This window comes from Notolabrus celidotus, chromosome 16, assembly GCF_009762535.1.
Source record: "Notolabrus celidotus isolate fNotCel1 chromosome 16, fNotCel1.pri, whole genome shotgun sequence".
Taxonomy (NCBI): domain Eukaryota; kingdom Metazoa; phylum Chordata; class Actinopteri; order Labriformes; family Labridae; genus Notolabrus; species Notolabrus celidotus.
Window position 1 is genome coordinate 2020786 of NC_048287.1, and position 26636 is coordinate 2047421.

The following is a 26636-nucleotide window of genomic DNA, read 5'->3' on the forward strand; positions in this document are numbered from 1 at the left end:
ATAATAATGAAGAAGGTAAAGTTGACTATTATGGACCCCTCAGTTCCAGCAGGAACAGTTTGCTTGTTGGCCAGTGTTGTATGCAGGGGTGTAGTGCTAGTGTTAGTAGTTAGTGGGTCATCTTATAATGCTCTAAAAAGTCTGCATGAATCTCAACTGGATTATGCAAACAGCAAGTCATCTATTTTCTCACTTTGAGGAAAAAAAGTCCTGGAAAAAAAAGTGCTGTTCAGGTGTGCTCAGTCAGCACTTTGATTTTATGTGACCCTCAGAGGACAAATTTGAAATAGTAGTTACTTTTATTGAAAAATTGCAGTTAATGTCTTCTCTGTAATTTTTTTCACTTTGCAAAGTCATCCCGCCGGGCCGGATTGGAACCTCTGGCGGGCCGCTTTTGGCCCGCGGGCCGCATGTTTGACACCCCTGTTCAAATTGCTTATAGTTAAAAAATGTAAACTCCATGTGTCCGCGCTATTACCGTAATACCTGTTCTAAACGCTCCTCCTCTTTACAAACCACACCCCTTCACACCTAGCTCATAGACTTGCTCGGGTTCAGCTCTCGGCAGACTTCCTGCTGTGCTCTCTCTGAGAGGTGTTCTATCAACACGCAGGGAAGTGTTGCTCTCTGTCGACTCTGTAAACTCTGGTGTGTAAGTCGTCCAGCTCCTCGTTAGAACCGGATATGTAAATGGATCAAAGCTGGAGGACCTGATCAGGTAAAATAACACCGACATGTGACACTGCTGAGGCTTTATTGATAAGTAACAGCGTCATGATGACACGTTTCATGAGTCTGATCAGACATATGAACGTACATGAGCTGTTAGAGGAGGACTCTGGGGGGTAAACTTACTGCATACTATGACCAGCTGTAACAATAGTAATAACAATAATACATAATAATAATCATAATAATAATAATAATAATAATAATAATAATAATCATAATAATAAAGACTTTCAGAGGGCTGGCTTTAACGCACTGTGTGTGTGGTACACAGGGCGAGGAGTGGCAGCTTTCACACCATTTAAAACTCGACTTTATACTGTGAGCTTTCTACTACCTGCCTTACAGCCTGAAACTATACACATGCACCCCTCTCCTCTTTCAGGAATGTAATCACTCTTTCATTTCACCTCATGTCACAGATCAGAGGTGAGCCCAAGTTCTGAATATACAAAGCAGAAGATGAATCCGAAAGTGAAGGTACTCCTCTTCCTGCTCTGTTTGACCGGCATCTTTGTCTTCATGAGAGAGTATGTGAAGCAGCCCCCCCTGCTGCCGGACGACTGCACCTGTGTATGTGAGAAAGGAGATTCCGGACTCATGAGCGGTCCTGATCAGGGGTGGTTTGCAACGCGTTTCAACAAAAATATGCAACCGTTTTTGTCTGCAAATTACAGTCTGCCAGAGGAGGCGTTCAACTGGTGGAAGGTAGGTGGCAAGAAGGAGTCTCTAAACCTGCCTTAAATAAATCAGGAGAAGAAGTGAAATATGAAAGTGTAATCTGGATATTTAATCTGTGCATCTGCAGGGCAAGTACGTATGGGTGCTGTTTGTAAAGTTGTGCACACTGAAAATAACAGCAACAATTCTGCACATTTAGCTCCAAAACGTCATACAAATGTAGAGTCAATTTTTAAAAGTCACTTTTTAAAATCACATTTAGAGGAATATTTGTGTATTTAGTTGGGAAAAATCAATTAAGTTAACAGCATTGTTAAATCCAGATGCTAAATATAAACCTAAATGTTAAATATAAATTTATATGCCAAATCTAAATTTTAAATCTTAATGTTAAATATTAAATCTAAATATTAAATCTAAATATAAATGTTGAATATAAATGTAATGCAAAATATAAGTATGAATATTTAAAATATATCTAAATGTTAAATATAAATATAAATGTCGAATATAAATCTTAATGTTCAATATAGATCTAAATGTTGAATATAAATATAAATGTTAAAGATAAATATTAAATATAAATATAAATGGAAAATATAAATCTAATGCTAAATAGAAGTCTAAATATTTAAAAAAAATCTAAAAGTTAAATATAAATATAAATGTTGAATATAAATCCAAATGTTCAATATAAATCTAAATGTTCAATATAAATCTAAATGTTGAATATAAATCTAAATGTTAAAAATAAATATTAAATATAAATGGTAGATCTAAATCTAAATGCTAAATATAAGTCTAAATATTTAAAAGAAATCTAAAAGTTAAATATAAATATAAATGTTGAATATAAATCTGAATGTTAAATATAAATCTAAATGTTCAATATAAATCTAAAAGTTAACTATAAATCTAAATGTTCAATATAAATCTAAATGTTCAATATAGATCTAAATGTTCAATATAAATCTGAATGTTCAATATAAATCTAAATGTTCAATATAAATCTAAATGTTCAATATAAATCTAAATTTTCAATATAGATCTAAATGTTCAATATAGATCTAAATGTTCAATATAAATCTAAATGTTCAATATAAATCTAAATGTTCAATATAAATCTAAATGTTCAATATAAATCTAAAAGTTAAATACAAATCTAAATGTTCAATATAAATCTAAAAGTTAAATACAAATCTAAATGTTCAATATAAATCTAAATGTTCAATATAAATCTAAATGTTCAACATAAATCTAAATGTTCAATATAAATCTAAATGTTCAATATAAATCTAAATTTTCAATATAGATCTAAATGTTCAATATACATCTAAATGTTCAATATAGATCTAAATGTTCAATATAAATCTAAATGTTCAATATAAATCTAAATGTTCAATATAAATCTAAATGTTCAATATAAATCTAAATGTTCAATATAAATCTAAATGTTCAATATAAATCCAAATGTTCAATATAAATCTGAATGTTAAATATAAATCTAAATGTTCAATATAAATCTAAAAGTTAACTATAAATCTAAATGTTCAATATAAATCTAAATGTTCAATATAGATCTAAATGTTCAATATAAATCTGAATGTTCAATATAAATCTAAATGTTCAATATAAATCTAAATGTTCAATATAAATCTAAATTTTCAATATAGATCTAAATGTTCAATATAGATCTAAATGTTCAATATAAATCTAAATGTTCAATATAAATCTAAATGTTCAATATAAATCTAAATGTTCAATATAGATCTAAAAGTTAAATACAAATCTAAATGTTCAATATAAATCTAAAAGTTAAATACAAATCTAAATGTTCAATATAAATCTAAATGTTCAATATAAATCTAAATGTTCAACATAAATCTAAATGTTCAATATAAATCTAAATGTTCAATATAAATCTAAATTTTCAATATAGATCTAAATGTTCAATATACATCTAAATGTTCAATATAGATCTAAATGTTCAATATAAATCTAAATGTTCAATATAAATCTAAATGTTCAATATAAATCTAAATGTTCAATATAAATCTAAATGTTCAATATAAATCTAAATGTTCAATATAAATCCAAATGTTCAATATAAATCTGAATGTTAAATATAAATCTAAATGTTAATTAATCCTAAATATTTAGCTGATATGCAAATTCAAACTGCAGTGTAGCAGAAATACCAAAATAAAAGCTTCATAAAGCGATACAGACCCAAGCGCCAGCCTCCGGTCTGAAACTATGAAGCCCATGCACAACTTAAGAAACAGCACCCCATAAGTATGCACACATGACTCCGCTGCACTGACAGGTGTCTGTACGTTTGTCAGTTCTTACAGTATGAAAAACGCAGCTATAAAGTCTACGAAGCGACAATGAAGGGGCTGTTGGAGATGTTCCCATCCACTCCTAATCTCCCAAAACCCAGCCCCAACCACAACCACTACAGGACCTGTGCTGTGATGGGGAACTCTGGTAATCTGAGGGGGTCACGTTATGGACCTCTGATTGATGCCAATGAAGTCATCTTAAGGTAAATACTCAAGCTTATTGTGATTGGGAAAAAAAAAGGTTGAAGAATCAATCCATCAATCTTTATTTATAAAACACCAAATCAAAACCACAATCTCCTCTGACTCTTTCCAAATAGAGCAGGTCCAGATCATACTCTATGTTCTATTATTAACAGAGACCCAACATCAAGACAGGATAAGATCCAGTCCCATCTTACAGACAGGACTCAGTCTGATCTCATCTTAATCCACCATGAGCAGAGCACTTTGCAGCATTTAGCAAGTTACAGTGGCAAGGACAAACTTCCTTTAACCCTGTAAGACCCAGATATAGAAATACTTGAGAATAAAAATGTTTCACCACTCATATGTTTTTGTAGGGGGACTCTGATACAGAAATTAAAGGGTTTTTAAAATGTTGATGTTTTAGTAAGATTTTAGGGATATGTTGTAATATTGCAACGTTGGGTCTAGTTGGGAGCAGAATTTCTGTATTTATACTCACCTTGTTTAGACAAATATACTAAACAACTTAGGTTTCCTTTGCAGTGTTGAGTGCTAATGTTGCTTCATAACAGCTTATGTCATGGATAATAATCATTAAAAAATCATATTTTTTTATGAAGTCATTTAATAATAATAGTAATAATAAACAAGATAATACTGTATTTACAAAATTTACAAAATCCCTTCTGAGCATTCAAAGTCCTAGTGTCCCAGTGTTCAGCTTTGTTCATTTGCAGCGTAAGTCCCAGAAACAGTTCTTTTCCTCTGAAAGCAAAGACGAACATCACACTTGCTGCGTAGGGTGTGGGTATTTCTATTCTACATAATCGGACACAAACTTCTTGAAGTACTCTAGTGGTGTATTGAGAGAAATTACATTATTGGTGATGTCTGGACCAGAGAAATCAGTATTGGGACTAATGATATCCTTTTTCAGACAATACTACTGGTCGCTGGGCTTTTTGTGTTTGGTAGTTTGGGGCTGAATGTTCATATAATCATCAGCTGGGCAGTCAGTGGGCTGTAGATTTTCTCTGTCCACTTTGCATGTTCATCTGCCTCTTGCACTGGTATCAGTGTCTGAATCCATCTCAAAACCATTGTCTCCATTTGTGATGGCATCAATCCCATCCTGCACACTGTAGAGAACATATCTCTTTGTTGGTGGCATTCTGAAATGGAAAAAGTAAAACAAACAAATTAATAATAAATATGTACGTAAGCGAGTAAGACAGATGAGCATATATTCTCCAGGCTAAATAGTTTCAATTCAAATGTATCCTAATCGGACTTTCACATTCCACCAAATTTACACTATAGTGTGTGGATGGCCTGTTAGGCTCTCTACTTATCATACTAAAAGGGAACACTTCACATCCCCACATTCCAGAACATTCTCACCTCTCCCTGAACAATACAACAAGCAACGCCCCAAAACATTCAGAACCTGTTTCTGCCTACTCTAATGCAACAAGAAGCTATTTGAGCAGAAAAACAAAGCCCGGTTTCTCCTAACACCTATTGGTTTCAATCCCTTAACTCAGCTATTTCAAAATTCTACTGGAAAAATAAACCCTCCCGGATAAAACTTTCAACCTTACAAAAACCAAAATCACAGGGCGGGTTAGAAGCACCAAACTCTGAACGCTATCACCTGGCAAATCAGCTCAAATATATAATAAAATGGTTAAACCCCTCCGATCTAGATGCTCATTGGTTAGATACCAAACAGGCTTTATGTGGCGATATATCCTTAACAGATCTCCTATTTATCAGTCAAAAAATCAAACATCACACCTGTTTCCAAAATTTGACCATATCATCGGCTCTGACAGCTTGGTGGAAAGCACTTCAGATCACAGGCTCCACGGTTGCACCATCCACCCACTCACCAATCTGGAACAACCCAGACTTCACTATCAATAAAAACACATTCAATATCACGAACTGGAAAGATAAAGGAATCACTCATCTTCATCATATCATCCAAGACTCCCACTTCACCAGTTTTCAAGATCTCATCCTGAACTTTGGCATCACTAACAATCAGTTCCTTGAATATATGCAGTTAAAATCAACAATTAGTTATAAACTCAGGAGTACACTTAACAACTCATCTCAACCCAGTGCAATAGAAAAAATCCTAAAAATGTCAGCCCATAAAAAATCACTGTCAAGAATTTACAGTTCCCTCAGCAGCTCAGACACGTCAATTTCTCTTCCAACCCACAAATGGGAACAGGATTTGTCCATCTGCACTAATCTGGATTTCTGGACCCAAATATATCTCAACAACTTTGTCAACTACAAAAACTCGAGCTTACAGCTTATCCAGTACAAGGTCATCCATAGAATACACTACACCGGCCACAAACTACACAAAATGGGTTTAATTGGCCTAGATAAATGCACTCATTGCACCCAGAATACCACTGACACTTACCTGCATGCACTCTGGCACTGCACACCTGTTAAGCAATTTTGGGTCCAGGTCACAGATCAACTATCTAATATACTGGGCAGCCACATCCCCTTATGCCCCCAGCTCTGCATCTTAGGATATATATCTAAAACACAAACAAGAAACCCTACATCTAGTGCACTACTCACAGCTCTAGCTATCGCCAAGAAAACAATCCTCCTAAACTGGAAATCAAAAAAGCTCATCAATATTGCTCAATGGAAGAATCTCCTAATAGAACATATATCCTTAGAAAAACGTTCTGCCTCTCTCAATCACAAATTAGCTGACTTCTCTAAAACCTGGTCTACATTCATTAATAAACTTACCTCTATAACAGCCTGATTCCCAATCCACAGTATTAACCCAAACACATAGACCAACTTCTTTTATTTAGACACACCACATGCGCACACGCACACACAGGCACACACACACCCCTCTCCCTTTATGTCCCCTACCCGCACTCAAATTCCCTCACTGTACTACTAAAACGTTAAATGTATGTCAACATCACTCAACATATATATATATATATACACATATAACATGTATGTGTATATGTTGTTTTGTTTGTTGTTTGTTTTGTTTTTTTTTGTTTTTTTTTTACACATGTGGCTAAAATAATAAATAAATTAAAAAAAAAAAAGAATGTAACCTGAAGTACAAAACCCTGATGTTACACACCCCGGTACACTAGGTGGGGGTATGAACTATAATTATTTGTTTTGCAATCCGCCATTAAGGAAAAAAAAGAAAAAAGAAGAAAAACAAAGCCCGGGATCAGTTAAATTATATACTTCAACTGTTAATTATTTTAAACTGATGAGACATGGATGCAGTTTCAAATACTGCTACATATAGAATTTCATATACGGCAACCAAAAATAATTGAATCAATTATTGTCTAAACTCAACATTTGAACAGAAATCACATTAATAGATTGTATTAACAGTAATCATCATATAAATGATATTTCTAAAGCATATCTGTTCATATGTGAACATGTGAGAAGTACAGTGTCCCCATGGAATGTGTCAGGTGTAACTGCTATTTTGACTACCACGTTTACCCAGGGTTGTAGAATTACAACATAGACATAACATGCTCAAAATCACATTTGATGAATGAATTCCACAATAACTAAATATAATCATGTTATAGACATTGTAATCATCATCAAAAAAAATATTTGAGACATTTTACTCACTTGAATCATGGAAAATCCAGTCCAATAAAATAAGGAGATGAGTCTGGAGAAAAGTCTGCAGGTTGTGTGAGTTCATGGCTCGCTTGCCGGACCTATGAACACATTGACCACCCAATGGCAATGCAGGGTGAAACAATAGGACCCATTGACCGTGTAAATATGGTCTTTAAAAAAAACAAACTTTGTTGATTTTTTTTAAAGAATATCTTAAACTGATGTTGTAATATTACAACTGTGGGTCTTACAGGGTTAACAGGCAGAAACCTCCAGCAGGACCAGACTCATGTTAGACACACATCTGCTGAGACCAAAAGAAAGGGGTGAAGTGTTTTTATTCCTCTGTTCCTGTGAAGAAAAGTGATTTATTTCTCTGTTTATGATTTAGAATGAACACTGGTCGAGTCGAAGGCTATGAGGCAGACGTTGGGCACAGAACAACTCATCGCATCATGTATCCTGAGAGTGCCTTGGATTTGGAGGACAACACTCACCTCGTGCTGTTTCCATTCAAGATACAAGATCTGGAGTGGCTTGTAAAGGCCCTCAGCACAGGATTCTCTGGAACGTGAGTCACATTTTAGTAGACACAAAGATCAAACGTTAGATTCTGCCAAGAGAAAGAAACAGACAGCAGCAGCAGCAGCTACATCTGCAGCTGCTCTCACACTCACTGTGTTCCATGCTTCTCAAAGCTTCACAATCAAATCAATAAACTACAGTGTGTTCCAAATTATCATGCAAGTTGCATTTCTGTGAATATTCTAAAAGCTATTTTAACAGCCGTTTTCAAATTTGTTAAGCAGTCAGATAGTGAATATATTTCTTCAAACGTGTGGTTAAAATGATGCTTTTCACATTACGTTGGCTGTGTTTTTAAATAAATGCAGAAGCAAGTTGGTGATAAGAGCATATAACTTATAAAAATTAAAAACTAGGCACCATTTTAAACATTCTATTGATTGAAAATAATATTTACTTCAACTGTATTCAAAATTCAACAAAAACAACAGTTTTCTTTACATTTGTCAAGTCAAAACAAGCTTTATTTATAAAGCACATTTTAAACAACCTCAGTTGACCAAAGTGCTGCACAGTTATTAAAATACAATATAATCAGTAGGGGTGACCCCAAATAGTGGAATATTCGACGATTCGTTCTGACGAGTCTTAAGGCTGATTTATACTTCTGCGTTGAATCAACGGCGTACTCTACGCCAGGGGTCCGCGTAGCTCCCGTACCTACGCCGAGGCCTACGCACGTAGCTGACGTGCACCTCCTCCAAAATGTAACTCCCCGTAGAGCCGACGCGGACCTCAAGCCCTGTGATTGGTCCGCTCGGCGGCTTTGTATTTCCCGCATTTACAACACTTCCGGGATCCCGGACATCGGCCGTGTATTTCATCTCCTCCTCTCTATTCTTCATGTAATCATGTCTGTATGATAAACAGCAACATGTATCAGCTGTAGATTAACATAACACGCTCTGAATCTCTGTGGAAAAGGAAACAGAGATCGTAGAGGGACCGGAAGCAGGCGGCTGGCTATCAGAGAGACCGCACTGCCCTCTAGTGTTTCGGCGGAGAATTGCTGCGCGACACAGACACACCGACGCACAAGTATGTGGGGCTCATTTCCGCGTCAGCCCCTGCTGCGTAGGGGAGACGCAGAAATATAAATCAGCCTTTAGTCGACTGCCAATCTCATAGTCGAATATTTGCATATGAAACGTGGATCCTTCCATTCAAACCATGGGGGTGCTCAATGTCTAATTTTACATTATTTTCCTGTTTCCTGTAAAAATAGTTTCTCATTTAGCCTATTTTGATATAAATATAGACTTATTTAATGTAATTCTGAGAACAGCTCTTGAAGTGTTAAATCTCCTTAAAGTGGTAATTAAATCTCCCCTGGTAATTAAAGGTGGACTCTCCCATTTAGCGGGACCTGTGGAGCAGACGTACCTCAGCTGGTCTTTAAATCTTTCTACGTTCATGGTAGCTCAAAATGTCAGGAAATAAAACTTCAGTTGATCCTAAAAACTAGTGATGAAGATGAGGAGCAGCTTCATGAAGAGGGCTGTGAGATCAAGGATTACCGGACCACACAAAAACTGTACTGGGCCAAAAGAACCAGGAGGGATACCCAAAGCTGTCTGAAGCCTCAAAAACAATCCACAGCATCCCATCCACCTCCACACCATCAGAGAGGATATTATCAAAGACAGGATTTACAGTTAACAAAGACAGGAGCGCACTTCTGCCCGTACACACGATGGTTTTCCTCACGTACAGTTTGAAAAGACTCAAGCGGACAAAGACGTGATGAAAGACTGTTTTAAAAGGTTCTGTTAAGAGATTTAAAAACCCTTTAGCTGGTTCAGGTTTGATTTTGAACATTATACAAATGTTTAGTCTTAAGTTGGACAAACTACCCTCCACAGTGCTGCTCTCCTCTGTGTGAACACTGTTTAAATATCTCCTGATTCCTTATTCTATAGTGGAGCGTTGTTCCATGTTTAACGGATGGTGGCCTTATTTGAGTTTTCTCTCCTTCATCACCTCGTTGTTTTTACAATATAGATTAAAAAAATCTAAGTTTTATACTTATAATATTCTGTTGTCCCTTTTACTTTAAGCTATGAGTCTCTTAATTGTAAATGGTTATGTGTAATATTGTCATGCGGTCACCATCATGCAGACTTTGGGTCAATAAGGAAAAACAACAAACATTCCACTATTCATCCACTATGGGCAAAATCTGATGAATCAGATTCAACTAAGCAAATCCTTAGTCGGGCTCACCCCTAATAATCAGACACAAATATAATAATAAATACAAACAATAAAAGAATATTAAGAGCTCAATTTAGGAAATAAAAAGAGTAAAGAAGTAAGAAGCCAAGGATTCTTGTTTAGCTGGGATTGAACGCCAAGTAGTATATATAGGTTTTCAGTAGTGTTTTAAAGTCCTCAACAGACTGTGCAGCTCTAACCTGGAAAGGTAGGCTGTTCCACAGCTTTGGGGCCGCCACTGAGAAGGCTCTGTCCCCACGAGTAGAGTCTGGACCGAGGTACTGCCAGGAGCAGCTGGTTTGATGACCAAAGTGCTCTGGAAGTACTGTGAGGCTGTACAAGGTCTGATAAATAAGACGGTGCCAGACCATTTAAACTCTTAAAAACAATTAATAAGACCTTGCACTGGATCCTAAAGTTCACAGGCAACCAGTGCAAAGATGCAAGGACAGGACTGATGTGATCCTGCCGTTTCTTTCCAGTCAGCAGGCGGGCGGCTGCATTTTGGACGACCTGTAGACGGCGCAGTGTGAAGTGTTAATGTCTTTAAAACATTTCAAATCTAAAGTGTTTCTTAAATGTCCAATATAACCTCCTTTTCTTTCAGTGAGGGTCAGAGGTCACTGTAAACTGATTTAGTTTCTGATGACTTCTCTGCTGACTCACCTTGTATGTCTTTCCAAAGATGCTCTTTGAGCTGTACTTCAGCCATCACTGTAAATCTTCTTCTTTATTATTGACCACAAGTTCTCAGTCAGGTTGAGATCAGGTGAGCAGGCAGGCCAGTTCATGAGGCGATCCTCTTTAAAGCCCTGAGATGCCATCCTGAACCTGTTGGTCCTTTCTGGGTTCAGGATGGTGTAAAAGTTTCCTTCCACGGAGGAAAAGTCAAACAGCTAAAGTGAAGATGGGGAACAATGCACCGTCACATGCCTCACATTATTCCCAGGACAGGACGCCATCTCAGGGCTTTAAAGAGGATCGCCTCAAGAACTGACCTGCCTGCTGACCCGATCTCAACCCGACTGAGAACTTGTGGTCAATAATAAAGAAGAAGATTTACAGTGATGCTGAGAAATACAGCTCAAAGAGCATCTTTGGAAAGACATACAAGGTACAGCTCACAGAGTCAGCAGAGAAGTCATCAGAAACTAAATCAGTTTACAGTGACCTCTGACCCTCACTGAAAGAAAAGGAGGTTATATTGGACATTAGAGAAACACTTAAGATTTGAAATGTTTTAAAGACATTAACAGTTTTATTTTGTACACAAATGTAAAGAAAACTGTTGTTTTTGTTGAAGTTTTAAAACAGTTGTAGTAAATATTATTATTTTCAATCAATAGAATGTTTAAAATGGTGCCTAGTTTTTAATTTTCACAAGTTATATACTCTTATCACCAACCTGCATAATAATTTGTCACTCATTTCTGCAGATTCTGCATTTATTTAAAAACAGCTGACATACTTTGAAAAGCATCATTTTAACCACACTGTTGAAGAAATATATTCACTACCTGACTGCTTAACAAATTTGAAAACGACTGTTAAAATAGTTTTTTAGAATATTCATAAAAATGCAACTTGCATACTAATTTGAAACACAGTGTAAAAGCTCAGCAGACCCTCCCCTCTGCGAGTCATAGCCCATGAAGAGCGCCCTCCTGTGCGACTGCTACAACTAGCTGCACCTGTCAGTGAGCAGAGTTTCCCAAGCAATGAACTTTAATGCAGGATTATCAATGACATCCACTACACAGACTCAGTACTGGTGCATAAAGTAGAGCTCATTTCACGTTGCAAAGGGCCGTTTCCTGGAGTTAACAAGGTCTGTAGTACACATGAATGAACCCTGATTAGAGTCAATTCAACAGAAACACTTATTGGTCCAGCAGATTAGAGACAGAGTGTTTCACCTGTCCTGCTTTTTACAACTGCTTTAATATAATAATAATAATTGTTAGGATTTGTATAACGCTTTTCTTGGTACTCAAAGTCACTTTTCATAAAAATAAAAATAAAGCAAATGAATAAAACAGAACAAAGACAGAGGTGGGGAGGGAGTAGAGGTCATGTGTTGTAGGCTTTTTGAACAGGTAGGTCTTGAGGTGTTTTTTAAATGATTGAAGAGAGTCAGAGTTGCGGATGTGTGGAGGGAGAGAGTTCCAGAGAGTCGGGGCAGCGATGGCAAAGTCTTTGTCCTCCAAGGTGCGATGCTTGGTCTTGGTGATAGGGGACAGGAGGTCTGCATCTGATGATCTGAGGCGGCGAGATGGGGAGTGGCGTTTTCGGAGGTCAGTCAGCTATGAGGGGGGGAGGTTATTGAGGACTCTGTAGGTGATGTTGAAGTGGATTTGGTGCTATATGGGGAGCCAGTGGAGGTGTGAAGGATGGGTGTGATGTGAGCTCTGGAGGCATTCAACTTCTTCATGAGATGCTCTGAGCAGAATGTACCAGAGCTGCCAGGATCCAAGAAGGCGTACGTTGTAACGAGGTGATTTCCTTTTGAAGTCTTCACCTTTACAGGAAGAATAGATAGGGCATTTTGATCCTTACCGGCCCCTGTATGTCCACATGTTGTCACAACAGTCGGCTGTTCATTGAACGCTTCTCTTTGCTGCTCTGGAGCTGCTTGCCTTTCTATATGAAGCAAGGTTGGGTGAGTTTGACCACAGATTTTGCATATTAACCGTTTTTCACAGTCACGGCTCATGTGACCCACAGACAAACATGCAAAACAAAATCCCTTTTCCCTCAGAAAGTGGATCTTGTCTTTGTGCTTCTTTCCATTAAGCTCCTTACACACATCCAATGAGTGTCCACGAGCACAGCAGAGGCACCTAGCGTTCTCCATCTTACTTTGAGGTTCAATTCTTTCAGGTAGGTTTGTAGAAGTTACTGTGGTAGCGACAATTCTTTCATTTACTCTTTCCCTGGGCTGGGTTTTAAAGCTGGTGAGAGTCTTTGTCCCAGAAGCACCAAATCCAGGGTCCTGTATGTTACCAAACAGTGGGTCTGAAATAATTCTGACATGGCGTTCAATAAAAGCCACCAAGTCCTTTATGTGAGCTCTGTCATTTGTTCTTCCCAGTATGTCATGAGCTTTGACTCTCCATTGATCTCTCATTTTGAATGGTAGTTTGAAAACAATAGCTCTCATGTTGACCGGCATGTCAAGCTCTTGCAAGTACTGCAGGTCCTCCATTGCGTTGCAGCAGCCACGCAAAAACAAGGCATAGGCTTGGAGCGCACTCACCTCTTCAGATTTGATCGGGTGCCAGGCCAAAGCACTCTCCATGTAAGCGGATGCTATTTTGTAGTGGTTGCCGAAATGTTCCTGTAACAGACCTTTTGCCACTGTATAGCCACTTTCAGGTTCCATATACAAACAGCTACGCACCAACTCTCGTGGCTGTCCTCTGGTGAACTGCTCCAAATAATAAAGACAATCCGCTTTACTTGCCTTTACTTCCACTCCTTGCTCAAAGGCTTTCACAAATGTTCTATACTTGAGAGGGTCCCCTTCAAACGTGGGAATATCTCGTGGCGGCAGAGATAGGGAAAGCTGTTGATGCACCAGAGTTGCTGTTATGTCATTTTGCCTGTTCATGATGTAAGTATGTCACCAGTAGGAAAGTTGACTCATTGTCAGCTGTCCTGGTCCATCATTTGATTGAGCATCCATCGGCTGGCGTTGCACATGTAGTGATGTTGCTGGTATATTACTTCCCTGTTGCTGTTCATTTGGTGGCCACTGGGGGCTTGTAACAGTTTGCAACAATTGTACATTTTGTTTTTGCCTCAGGTCCATGGATTTTAATTTGTCAGATGACAGTGATCCTGTCCATTGTTTTTGTTGAGAAACCTTTGATGCAGGCTTGTACTCTTTTGCCATTGGGTTTAAGGCAGTGACTGATTCCGTCTTCTCCTTTTCCCTTTCAAAATAAGAGTCCATGCCGTTTGAGGCTCCTGAATAACTTTAAACGTCACATGACTGTAATATTGCTAACTTAGCATTGAATGCAGCTAAGTCCACTTTCAGGTCAAGTTCCTCTTTTTTCCTCCTCAGCTGCTCCTGCTCCAAAGCGTGTATTTCTTTTAAAGCTGCTTGTCGCGCAAGCAGGGCCGCTCTATCAGCCTCAGCTTTTATGCTGCGGAGGACGTAGTGCTCGAGTTGCCACTGCGATGGCTCCTTTGACTTGAGCGTTTGCTGCCCACATTTGACACGCTGTCCTCAGGACGAACGTCATCCTCCACATGACCAACATTTCTATGTGCAGTGGAACCATCATGACCCAAAAAACACTTTTTTTGCGTTGACAATACACTCATCATTTGATATCATGCTTGCTTTAAACCACGTTTCATGTTTTTCCTTTTCATCACATGGCAATAGGGGCAACAAAGAATCATTAATGAATTTCGCTTCGTTACACACCTTTATCAATTCATCAAGAGCATTTTGTACCTCTGTTTTATCATCATTCAACATTAGACATTGCATTGTTTTCCTAATGACCCTTGCTCTATTGAGCTTGGATTTTCTTTCATTTTGTAAGCGCTCTTATTTACCAGCGAGTGCTTTAGCTGTGAGTTTAAACACCCGCTTTTCAGGTAACCTCTCAGCACCGCCAGATATACTGCTGACTCTTTGAGCAGCTGACCGAACGTGAACCTTTTCGGTCCCGTTAGTCACATCCGACGCCGCTCTCTCATCCATGATAAACACACAGTCACAAAATCAGTTCAATAGTTCGCCACGCAAAAGTCAAGTTGGCACAGAGTCTTATGTCAGTCCGCTTTGACAACCAATGCATTGGATTTCGACAGAGTCATGTGTGCACACATTTTTAAATGGCCATAAACAGTGTACCGCTACACATACCTCTCCAAACGCTGCGTTGGGCGCCTTGCGGTGATTTGGGTACGATGCTCCACAGGCGTAGCCGTAGAAATAGCACCGTAGCTTCTGCCTCAGGTCCAAAGATCACTGCAGCCGAAATCCTCGCAGCTCCCTGCTCCGGGTCCGACGATGACCGCAGCCCTCCGGGTCCAACGATGACCGCAGCCCTCCGGGTCCGATGATGAGCGCAGCCCTCCGGGTCCGACGATGAGCGCAGCCCTCCGGGTCCGACGATGACCGCAGCCCTCCGGGTCCGACGATGACCGCAGCCCTCCGGGTCCAACGATGACCGCAGCCCTCCGGGTCCAACGATGAGCGCAGCCCTCCGGGTCCAACGATGAACGCAGCCCTCCGGGTCCGACGATGACCGCAGCCCTCAGGGTCCAAGGATGAACGCAGCCCTCCGGGTCCGACGATGAGCGCAGCCCTCCGGGTCCGACGATGACCGCAGCCCTCCGGGTCCAACGATGAACGCAGCCCTCCGGGTCCGACGATGAGCGCAGCCCTCCGGGTCCGACGATGACCGCAGCCCTCCGGGTCCAACGATGACCGCAGCCCTCCGGGTCCAACGATGACCGCGGCCCTCCGGGTCCGACGTTGACTGCAGCCGAAGTCCAGTCGGCTGAAATCCTTGCAGCCCTCCGGTCCTTCCGAAGCTCCAAAACTTCCTCCACCAACGATAGCCGCTGACAGCTTCACGTTCCTCGTGCCTCCTCCGTGACGTGCCAAACGCGCCGGAGGGTTTACAAACAAAGTTCCAAATAGCACGGTTTTTGACAATATAGAAGCTTAGTCTCACACTAAAGCTGCCGGTGTGTTTTGATTTCTCCCGGGAATGACTTGGCTGACGCGTTGTACTGTTATATGTTTGTCCATACCATACCATTCACTGTAGTTGTTGAAATAACAGGTCTGAGGCGTAACTTTGGTTTGCTGCACAATACAATCCATTTATTTCATCACCGTACGAACAGTTAGACAGCGTCCACAAGTTTCTCCTTCATTGCACGTACAAACATTTTAGACGCGGTTCTCCATGCCGCCTGCCGACGCAGCGTCACAGCATCCAACGTAACGACGTGACGAGGCAATAACGTAACAACGACAAAGTGACAACGTAACAACGTGACAACGAGAACGTGACAACGGTCAAAAACCAACTGCCCTTCCGGGTCAAGACACACATCTGATACCCAGGCGGTGACGTACTTTTATACCTGTGCCCTTAATGAGCAAAACGATGACACCTTGTGGCACAATAAACAATGTGTTTCACACATAGACTGTAAAAAATATGGACGTAGTATCCGTGACGTCACCCATCTGTTCCTGAGAGCTGTTTTGAAGCAAATCGACGGCGGCAGCCATATTGGTAATGCGGAACTCAACTAGGCAGAGTGTGACGTAGTGTGAGTCTCTTAGCCAATGGCTGTGTGTTCCCGACCGGGAGTCACGTCAGTCATGTCCTTATTTGGGCAAAACTCATAATCTTAATATCTTCTTAACAATCACGTTAGAAAAAAATTCACCCCCTGTACAGTGTATGCCATTAGAGAGATTAGCGTTGTAGGGCCAAGCCGTTTTTTGAACCAGGCTGTAAACATGTTTATTAATGCTGCAAAGATCGTCTTTTCCCCATTCATATCTATGTGGTTTCCGGTGTTTCTGCAGCCAGCCTCAAGCGGATTTTCGATGTATTGCAGTTTATATCACTTCCGCATTGGCTTCATCGTTTGAGACCGGAGTTTGCCGGTTTCACAGCTTGACCCAAAACATGAATCTGGCTCTTACAGGTACCATGCTGAATATCAACGATCAGGCTCATAACATATTCTCTGCAAACATACACTACTAGTCAAAAGTTTGGACACACCTTCTCATTCAATGGTTTGTATTTATTTTAATTATTTTCAACATTGTAGATTAATACTGAAGACATCAAAACTTTGAAATAATCTGGGTTTGTCATAATCTGGATTACAACAGTAGTCAAATAGAGCTATCCATTGTGTACTAACCCTACCTCTGAACAACACAACTGATGGTCTCAAACACATTAAGAAGGCAAGTCATTCTACAAATGAACTCTTGACAAGGCTCATGTTCATTAGAAACCATTCCAGGAGACCACTTCATGAAGCAGACTGAGAGAATACCAAGAGTGTGCAAAGCTGTCATGAAGGAAAAAGGGGGCTACTTTACAGAACCTAAAATATAAAACAGATTCTGCTTTGTTTAACACTTTATGGTTCATTCAATAATTCCATATATGTTCTTTCATAGTTTTGATGTCTTTGGTATTAATCTACAGTGTTTACAATAATTACAATAAATACAAACCCTTCAATGAGAAGGTGTGTCCAAACTTTTGACTGGTAGTATACAGTCTTATAAAGTGAAGGCTCATAATACTAACAGAAAAGTACTTCAGACTCACAGTGTCCAGATTTCTGTCTACTCGTTCTCATTGAGAAAAATGAGCATGTGAACATGATCAGGTGTCAGCCAGGAGCGCAACCAGGTCAGAATCAGTCCAGCTGCAGAAAAGCTCAGATGGCTCTGATGTTGCTGATCTGCAAACATAGCGCACTAGCAACTCCCACCAGTCTGTTGGCTTTGTATCTAAAGGTTAAAATGTCCTGTTTAAAGTTGTCAACCTTTGTGTCCTTGTGGTTGTTGGCAGCAGTTGCGCATTGATCCTCTTTAACGCTCGTGGAGACCTGATGCACAGCCGCAGCCGCCAGCTGAGCGTCTCCGCTGTGCGCAACACCTTTAACTGCTGATTCATGGAAACATGATTTTAACTTAAAACACCTCCCTGATAGCTCAACAAAGTATGAGACCACATGATGTTTGTTCCACGTGTTTCGAGTAAGTTCTTAACAATCAATTAATCAATACTGGATTAATTGTTTACATCCCTATACCAAACAGTACATTTTTTAATAAGAAGTAGAAGAACACCAGATATCAGAGATTTCTGTCAATGATAGGATGTTTGAAAACACGTTACCTCTTCAGTGAGCTGTTGTTACTGGGTGTGAGCCAAACAGCAGATCAGTAGCAGCACTGACTGTTGTTACAAGAGGATAAGCTTTTACACAACCTCGGTCTCTCTGCAGTCACACACAGGCAGTGTGTTCGACATGGTCAGGATTTAAATCATCCACTGTGTGTTCATGACAAATGTGTGGTTAGCTAAGAAACACTCCAATGTTCCAGAGCATCCCTCTGTGCTGCAGATTAAAGAGTTAACTGTTGTGCACAGCTTTGAATATGGGAAACAGCTGTAAGACGTTCCTTATTATCTCTGATGTTAGGTGAGCTGAGGACAGGCCTCAACAGGTTTGAGGAGAACAGCAGCCTAGAGCAGGATGTGGGGAGGGGAGGGGGGGCACGCAAATTATTGGCAACAAGAAAAAAGATTAGATTAGATTAATCTCCATGCCTGTTAGTAATTCCATAGTGTATATTTCATTAAAACGTCCATAGAGTGTGGGATTGCCCTTTATACACTTTTTAGGGCCTGAAATTCCTCTCAGCACTCCTGAAACAGCCAAATCAGATCATTGAATTTGACAGGGGTGGCTGTGGCTCAGTGGTCAGAGTGGGTCGCCTATCGATCTGAAGGTTTACATTACCCTCCTGTTATGTTGCGGGTCAAATTGACCCTTTTTAAAGTCTATTTTAGGCTACATATTCCTTCCAAACCAGCTTAATGCAGCATCAAAATCTGGGCTGCATGTGACAGAAGAGGTGTTGTGTTAATTTATCAAAAAAAAATCAAAATGTAAAACAAAATAAACAAAAATCTATGACATGTAAAACTATTGTATTTATATTTAGGGCTTTTTAATGTACATAAAAAAAGTTTCAACATGAATTTTAATAAAAAACAAGCGAGTTATCCTCATTGAACCATGATCTGTGAGAGTTATAGAACACCAATGCACTAAATCTTAATTTAAATGGTTAGTAATTTAGTTAAAAATTAGATTAAAAAATGTGTATTCAGATTTTTTGGGGTTCTGACACTTTTGGATAATTGAATATGAAATTAACCCAGGAACATTATTGCTGTTCCAGAGAAACGAACATAACAGGAGGGTTAATGTGAGCTGTGTTACTCTATTGAAATAATGATACCTATAATAACGGTAAAACTTGTGCAAAGAAAGGCATATTCCATTTCCTTTTCATAAAAAGAAGTGAAGTTAAACTCAGGATATTCAGTATCATTGATCTTTGTTCGGATCTGATACATAGGAAAGTGTGTCTCATTGTTCAGTGAAATGAGTGGTTTAGCAGCAGGCTGTGTGTTAGAGTACTCGAGTCCAGGTCTCTACTGGAGTCCTGAAACTCCTCTTGAACTTGAGCACTGATGACTCGTACTTGAGCATTGACTGAGCATTTCAGACTCTGACGTCTTTCTTGATGAAGACTGTTGTTTTGTTCTTCTAGTTTAAGGCCTGAATAGTTTAAGGTGTGTTCACCTGCATGCTGCTTCACGTGCCATCTTGATTAGCTCCAGCTCCAGCAAAGATGCCACCGGCTGGCTGTTTTGCTTTCAAATGTTTTACATTAGTTTCAATCAAAAACAGTGCAACACATCCAATATGAGAAGGAACCACCAATGTGAAGACTTCAACGGACATCTGTCCTGGATGCAAACAGAAAAGTAAGAGGCTATAGTCGGCCTGTTTGAACTGTTGATTATGTAAATGAGACTAGATTAGAGGACTAGTGATAATGTTGGGAACTAAAGTAGGTCCAAGATGTTTGGGTAGTTTAAACTCCGATTAATACTTATGGGCGGCAGGTGTTTTTGAGTTTATTAGATTAGCAGAATTGATGAGTGTGTCCCCTCATTGAGAAACGGGGGGCAATTTAAGGTGTCTTATTTAGGGACACTACAGAACCTGGGATCGAACCCCCAACCTTTCTATTGAGAGATGATTGACTCTAGAGAGACAGCGCTGTAACATCGTTGATCATTTGAATCTCCAGGATCAGTCAGGATCTAATTTTAAAACATGAAATGTGTTTCCCACACGTCAAAAGGTCCCACTCTGTCAGTCCAGCTTCATACAGTCAATAGTTTAGAGCAGGGGTTCCCAAAGTGTGGGTCAGGACCCCCTGGGGGGTTGCGAGACACAATGGGGGGTCATGAGATGTTGTTTGAAAAATAGTACATTTTACCCATCCATCCATCCATCCATCCATTATCTTGACTGCTTATCCCGTTAGGGGTCACGGGGGGCTGGAGCCTACCCCAGCTGGCTTCGGGCGGAAGGCAGGGTACATTTTAACCATTATAGTAAAAAAAATATCAACAGAAATAGTAACTAACCTTGAAAATAGAAAATGTAATGAGTTTTCTGCCTTTCTTTTCTCCAGATGACTCCTAAGTTTAGGGTTAGTGAACATTAATTATCAAAAGCATCAGTAGCAGCAGGTTAATTCAAAACAGCACAGGAAACACAGACACATGCTCATATAGGTAGCGTCGATTTCTGCAGACCAGCTAAATGAAGCCACATTAAATCACTTTGAGGGACGGGGGGGTCGCAAGTCTTTGGCACGTATACTTTGGGGGTCGCAAGCTCAAAAGTTTGGGAACCCCTGGTTTAAAGTATTTGTAATCGGGACTGGACTCTGACTTCACTTGAATTCTTCTCAAGTGACTCGGACCGGACTCAGACTTGAACACTGAGGACATGGCTCAGACTCCACATTGGCTGACTCGACTAAACCACATGCACCAGGATTGAACAAAATTGCAATATACATATATATTTAAAAACTTTTGTTTACTTGATACTGAGTTACAAATCTTAAAATCTTCTTTTTCAACAGCTCATATATGCCAGTAAAATCCAAGATCAAAGCTAACAAGGATTTGGTGAGTGTCATTTGTTGTGTATTTAACCTAAACTTAAGTTACTGTAAAATAAATGCTTGATAAAATTCATAACACTTTCTGATCCAAACAGGTGATGGTGATCAATCCGGCCTTCATGAAGTACGTTCATGAAACATGGCTGGGAAAGAAGGGCAGGTATCCCTCCACTGGATTCATTGCTTTGCTTATGGCCCTGCATATTTGTGATGAGGTAAGGTCATGCATAGGACTCTTGATGGTTTCAAAAATCACCTGCCACCACTTTTTGGCATGCTTAAGGTCTGATTCACAAGTGATATGATGCTAGCGATATGACAAAAACAGCATATTGCTCTTGTTTTGTGATTGATTATATGTCTATGCTGGATGGGGAGGGTGCAGGTGTAGAGGTTGAGCTGGGAGGGGAGGGTGCAGGTGTAGAGGATGAGCTGGGAGGGGAGAGTGCAGCTGTAGAGGATGAGCTGGGTGGGGAGGATACAGGTGTAGAGAATGAGCTGGGTTAGGAGGGTGCAGCTGTAGAGGATGAGCTGGGAGGGGAGAGTGCAGGTGTAGAGGATGAGCTGGGTTAGGAGGGTGCAGCTTTAGAGGATGAGCTGGGAGGGGAGAGTGCAGGTGTAGAGGATGAGCTGGGAGGGGAGGGTGCAGCTGTAGAGGATGAGCTGGATGGGGAGGGTGCAGGTGAAGAGGATGAGCTGGATGGGGAGGGTGCAGGTGTAGAGGATGAGCTGGGTGGGGAGGACACAGGTGTAGAGAATGAGCTGGGTGGGAGGATGCAGGTGCAGAGGATGAGCTGGGAGGGGAGGGTGCAGCTGTAGAGAATGAGCTGGGTGGGGATAGTGCAGCTCTGGAGGACGAGCTGGGAGGGGAGGGTGCAGCTGTAGAGAATGAGCTGGGTGGGGATAGTGCAGCTCTAGAGGACGAGCTGGGAGGGGAGGGTGCAGCTTAAGAGAATGAGCTGGGTGGGGATAGTGCAGCTCTGGAGGCAAGCTGGGAGGGGAGGGTGCATCTTTTCTCAGTTTTTGTGAAACCCAGATTTGGCTGTAGTTTCACCCTCTATTAATCAACTCCTCTGTTGGAGCGAGCATGCAGGAGCAGCTTGTCCTGATAAAGTAACACACATTACTATTCTGTTTGTGGTTCCTCCACACACTTAAGAAAGTGTGCTCTAAGGTGCCGGATCAGTTTATCCCTCATATATGTTATAATAAAATTATTATGCAACAGTAGCAGAGAGTTTTAACAGGCATTTATATTTCATAGGTCACTTTATGGTGGAATTGTTTTTCTATTACCAGTAAAAGAAGGTGACACTCTTAAATACGAGGCTCAAGTTACCAACAACTCTCTGCAAACACTAATGTCTTCACTTTAAGTGCATGCTGCTGTTAGCTCTTCTGTGTGTAAATTGGATGTTTTTGCAGCGATGATAAGTTGCATAAAGGGACCAATTATGGCCCAATTGTCTCCATAATGGTGATTTGAATAAGCAGTAGAGCATGGGATGCTATTTGCGCTGCAGTGCTGTAAGAGTTCCTCTCACCATTTGCATGTGCTTTGAGAATCAGATGGATTCCTCTTTTCTCTCCATGGGCATCTTTAGTTGATGCAAAGCTGTGCACTAGTCCTATGAATTATATAGATATACCTCTAGGAGCAGATCAGTGGTGAAGATTTCTATTAGTCTCCATTCAATCGTAATGCAATGTTTCTCTAGTACAGGGGTTCCCAAACTTTTGAGCTTGCGACCCCCAAAATAGAGGTGACTTGTGACCCCCACTGTCCCTCACAGTGATTTAATGTGGCTTCATTTAGCTGGTCTGCAGAAAGTGAGCCTACCTATATGAGCATGTGTCTGTGTTTCCTGTGCTGTTATGAATTAACCTGCTGCTACTGATGCTTTGATAATTAACTGTTCAGTAATCCTAAACTAAGGAGTCATCTGGAAACAAAGAAAGACAGAAAACTCATTACATTTTATATTTTCAAGGTTTAATTTCAAGGTTAGCTACTATTTTTGGTGATAGTTTTTACTACAATGGGTAAAATGTACTATTTTTGGATAACATTTGTCATTCAACTTTTTTTATTGCATTTTTTTAGTATTACTGAAATTAATACAACTATTAATACAAAACCAACAGAGAGAACTAAAAGAATCAATGAATACAACAAAATACATTAATATTGATAATAATAATAACAATAATAATAATAATAATAATAATAATAATAATAATAATAAAGAAATAGTAATAATTAACGTTACAAACAAAAAGGAAGATAAACATAAGAAAACAAGGTAAATAAACAAAAATAAATAATAATAATAAATATTTTTAGATACATTCAAAAGAACATTCTGTAAGACATCTCACGACCCCCCATTTGTGTCTTGCAACCCCCTAGGGTTCTGACCATAAACTGTATATATTATGGACAGCGTCACTCCGCCTTTTCCCATTGAATGGTTTTGAAGCCAAAATATCTCGTTCCAGAACGCTGCCATCTTGTAAATTTTCTGCAGCCAGAGTCTGCACAGTAGACATTTTGTGTGTTTCCACGGTAACGAGCTCCGCTCTACATCCCTATCCCGAGGTCCTACGGAGTTTCTCTCTACAGCAGCTGTCAATCAAAGTAAACCCGGATGTAAAACCTCGTTTTTTAAACTCTAATAACTAACGAAGAAGAAACTTTTCAGAAAAAAGAGGCCTTGAACACAAAACAGTCAAATAATAACTACATATCACCACAGCATACGGATGGGAGAAACATTCATACCACGTGTATTTATTTTTAAAGTTTGACCGCAGCCCCATTCAAATGAATGGGGGAAGTTGAGTTTTTGACCTATACAGAACCAGCCACCAGGGGGAGCAGTTTTTGTGGTGGCATCACTTCGAGCCGAGCGAGATGACATCCTTTTTATATACAGTCTATGGTCCCAACCAAGGGAGAGGTTCCGGTGGCTGGTGGTGAGGCTTTCAGCAGTGTGACTGCCCCCTGGTGGCTGGCTGCAGTATAGGTAAAAAAATCCGTCTCCCCCATTCATTTGAATGGGGGAGCAGTCAAACTTTAAAAAATAAACACACGTACGAATGTTTCTCACATCCGTATGCTGTGGTGATATGTAGTTAGTATTTGAGTGTTTTGTGTTCAAGGCCTCTTTTTCCTGAAAAGTTTCTTTTTCGTTAGTTATTAGAGTTTAAAAAACGGGGTTTTACTTCCTGTTTCCTTTGATTCACAGCCGCCGTAGAACAAAACTTCAAAGGACACACAGCGTCTTGTGACGTTGCGCTGTAGGGCGGAGCTTATTACAGTGGCTTCACAGGCTCTGGCTGCACAATGGTGGCGCCCAGGAGCAGGATTTTTTGGCTTCAGAACCGTACAACGGGAAGAGGCGGAGCAACGCTGTCCATTTTTATTTACAGTCTATGGTTCCAACCCACACATTGGGAACCCCTGCTCTAGAAGAGCTGTCAGCTGTCATTCCTATTTTATGAAGTTTGATTACAAAATCAACATTGTCCCAGCCATAATCATTATTATGCCCTGTAGCACTTTGAGATTTGTTCCAAATGTAAAGTGCGTGATAAATAAGATATATTATTATTATTATTATAATCATCATGTTTTATTCTTTTTTTGAATTCATTAAGATGTATTTTTGCTTTAATAGGTCAACGTGTTTGGTTTTGGAGCTGACAAAGATGGAAACTGGAGTCATTACTGGGAAGCACTCACCAACAAAAGGTTAAAAACTGGAGTACATCCTGGGACTCAGGAGTATGACATCATCCTTGCACTCGCCAAACAACTTAAAATCAAGTTCTATAGAGGGTGGTGATCTCCTGGCAGCACTTGGAGTATGAATTTTTAAATATTTATGTTGAAATGCTGAGTCAGCATTTCAACATATTGTTATTCCTAAACTTTATTCTTATTTTTCCACTTCCATGACCGCTTTCACAGCCTTCAAATTTTGTCCAATTTTCACCGTTCAACTTTTCAACTATTCAGCTTCTTAACCTCTTTCAGGCTATCACTTTTCACATATTCAACCCTTATACTTTTTAAATTATTCAACTTTATTTAACTTTTTTTTAACATTGAAACAGATGGGAGAATTCAGCCAATTTGCCTTTCACTCATTCAAATTTGAGATTCTACAGCTTCAGTATACTTCAACTTACAGCCTTCATTTTTGCATTAAAATGTTCACAGGTCTTTCAGCTGTTAATGTTGTGTTCAACATTTTTCTGTATCTTTTACAGTTTTTGATATTTTACAGCTTAAATGACACAAAGTTTTTTGCTGCTTTTCTAACTTTAACATTGGTGTGTATGGCGGACTGTTCATGGCAGCAGAGCACGTGATGTCATCAGACAGAGGGTGAGGCCTGCTGATGAGATCTTTGAAATTCTCCAAACAAACTACCAGAAAATCCAAACAATTCCCTCCACATACACAAATAAGACATCAAAACGTCCCCTGTCTTCTCCTGCTTCTGTCAAAGAGGTAACCAAAGCAAAAGATTATTTCATTGAGCCAGCAGGTCACCAACTGTCAGAGAAAGTCTCTCTGCTCGGCCATCTACTGTAATGTTAAATATTTCTGGAGGGCAGCACACATTTCCCTTTTCTTAACTCGCTGCCCTGACTATATTTCTGACTGTACAGACATGAAAAACACATCACTGTATTCATCAGAGTCTTGTGATGCTCACGGTTTGATCCTTTTTCTGATAGCTATTACGGTTATCGCACAGTGTGGACATATGTAGACCTTACCTTTCCCATGAATCCCATTCTAAATCAACTGTCACACAGCAGTTGCACAGCTGGTCCCATCACCATGGCAACAGTTAATGACAGTTGGAGACACAGGTGTTTCAGATGACCTCATCAGTGCTGAAACACACAAGCACAAATGCACGCACACACGCGCGCACACACATTCTACACACACAGGTGATTAAGATGGCCTCATCAGTGAGTGACAAACACAAATACGCACACAGACACACACATGCATGCGCACACATACACATGCACACAGGTGATTCAGACTCATCAGTGCTGACTGATACACACACACACACACATTTATACATAAACACAAACACACACATACACACACACAAACACACACACACACGCACACAGATTTATACACACACATACACACACACACACACACACAAACATTTTCATAGTTTGTCATGCAGCTTAATAGGTGCTACCACTTCTACTTTTTCCACTTCTACTTTTCCCAATCCTTCTACTTTTTCCACTCCTTCTTTTTCCACTTCTTCTACTTTTTCCACTCCCTCTGCTTTTTCCATTCCTTCTACTTTTTCCACTCCTTCTGCTTTTTCCACTCCTTTCACTTCTTTTACTTTTACTATTTCCACTTCTTCCACTCC

General features: G+C 39.8%; 1 protein-coding gene and 1 long non-coding RNA gene across 3 annotated transcripts; one reads left to right on the plus strand and one right to left on the minus strand.

Annotated features, from left to right (window-relative positions):
* The first annotated feature begins 535 nt into the window (after positions 1-535).
* Positions 536-25440, plus strand: LOC117828506 (CMP-N-acetylneuraminate-beta-galactosamide-alpha-2,3-sialyltransferase 1-like). Its single transcript, XM_034705689.1, has 7 exons — positions 536-718; positions 1152-1437; positions 3756-3958; positions 8002-8181; positions 21169-21214; positions 21306-21425; positions 24891-25440. Exons 2-7 carry the CDS (start codon positions 1192-1194, stop codon positions 25056-25058), a joined length of 963 nt encoding a protein of 320 aa, XP_034561580.1. The 5' UTR covers positions 536-718; positions 1152-1191; the 3' UTR covers positions 25059-25440.
* Positions 4608-16659, minus strand: LOC117828508. Of its 2 annotated transcripts, XR_004634415.1 has the most exons (5): positions 15295-16659; positions 8108-8174; positions 7862-7914; positions 7617-7708; positions 4608-5116 (listed from the first exon to the last, which is right to left on the minus strand). It is a non-coding gene; the product is annotated as an uncharacterized LOC117828508 (long non-coding RNA). The 2 variants fall into 2 exon arrangements; XR_004634414.1 differs by lacking the exon at positions 15295-16659 and having other exon boundaries at positions 8108-8324.
* Positions 25441-26636: the final 1196 nt, after the last annotated feature.

Bases quoted from the DNA above. Each gene is read 5' to 3' on its own strand.
- LOC117828506 (XM_034705689.1), top strand. From the start codon at position 1,192: ATGAATCCGAAAGTGAAGGTACTCCTCTTCCTGCTCTGTTTGACCGGC. The intron at 3,959-8,001 runs GTAAATACTCAA...TTTATGATTTAG, and splicing joins GCCAATGAAGTCATCTTAAG to AATGAACACTGGTCGAGTCG. The intron at 21,426-24,890 runs GTAAGGTCATGC...TTGCTTTAATAG, and splicing joins CCCTGCATATTTGTGATGAG to GTCAACGTGTTTGGTTTTGG.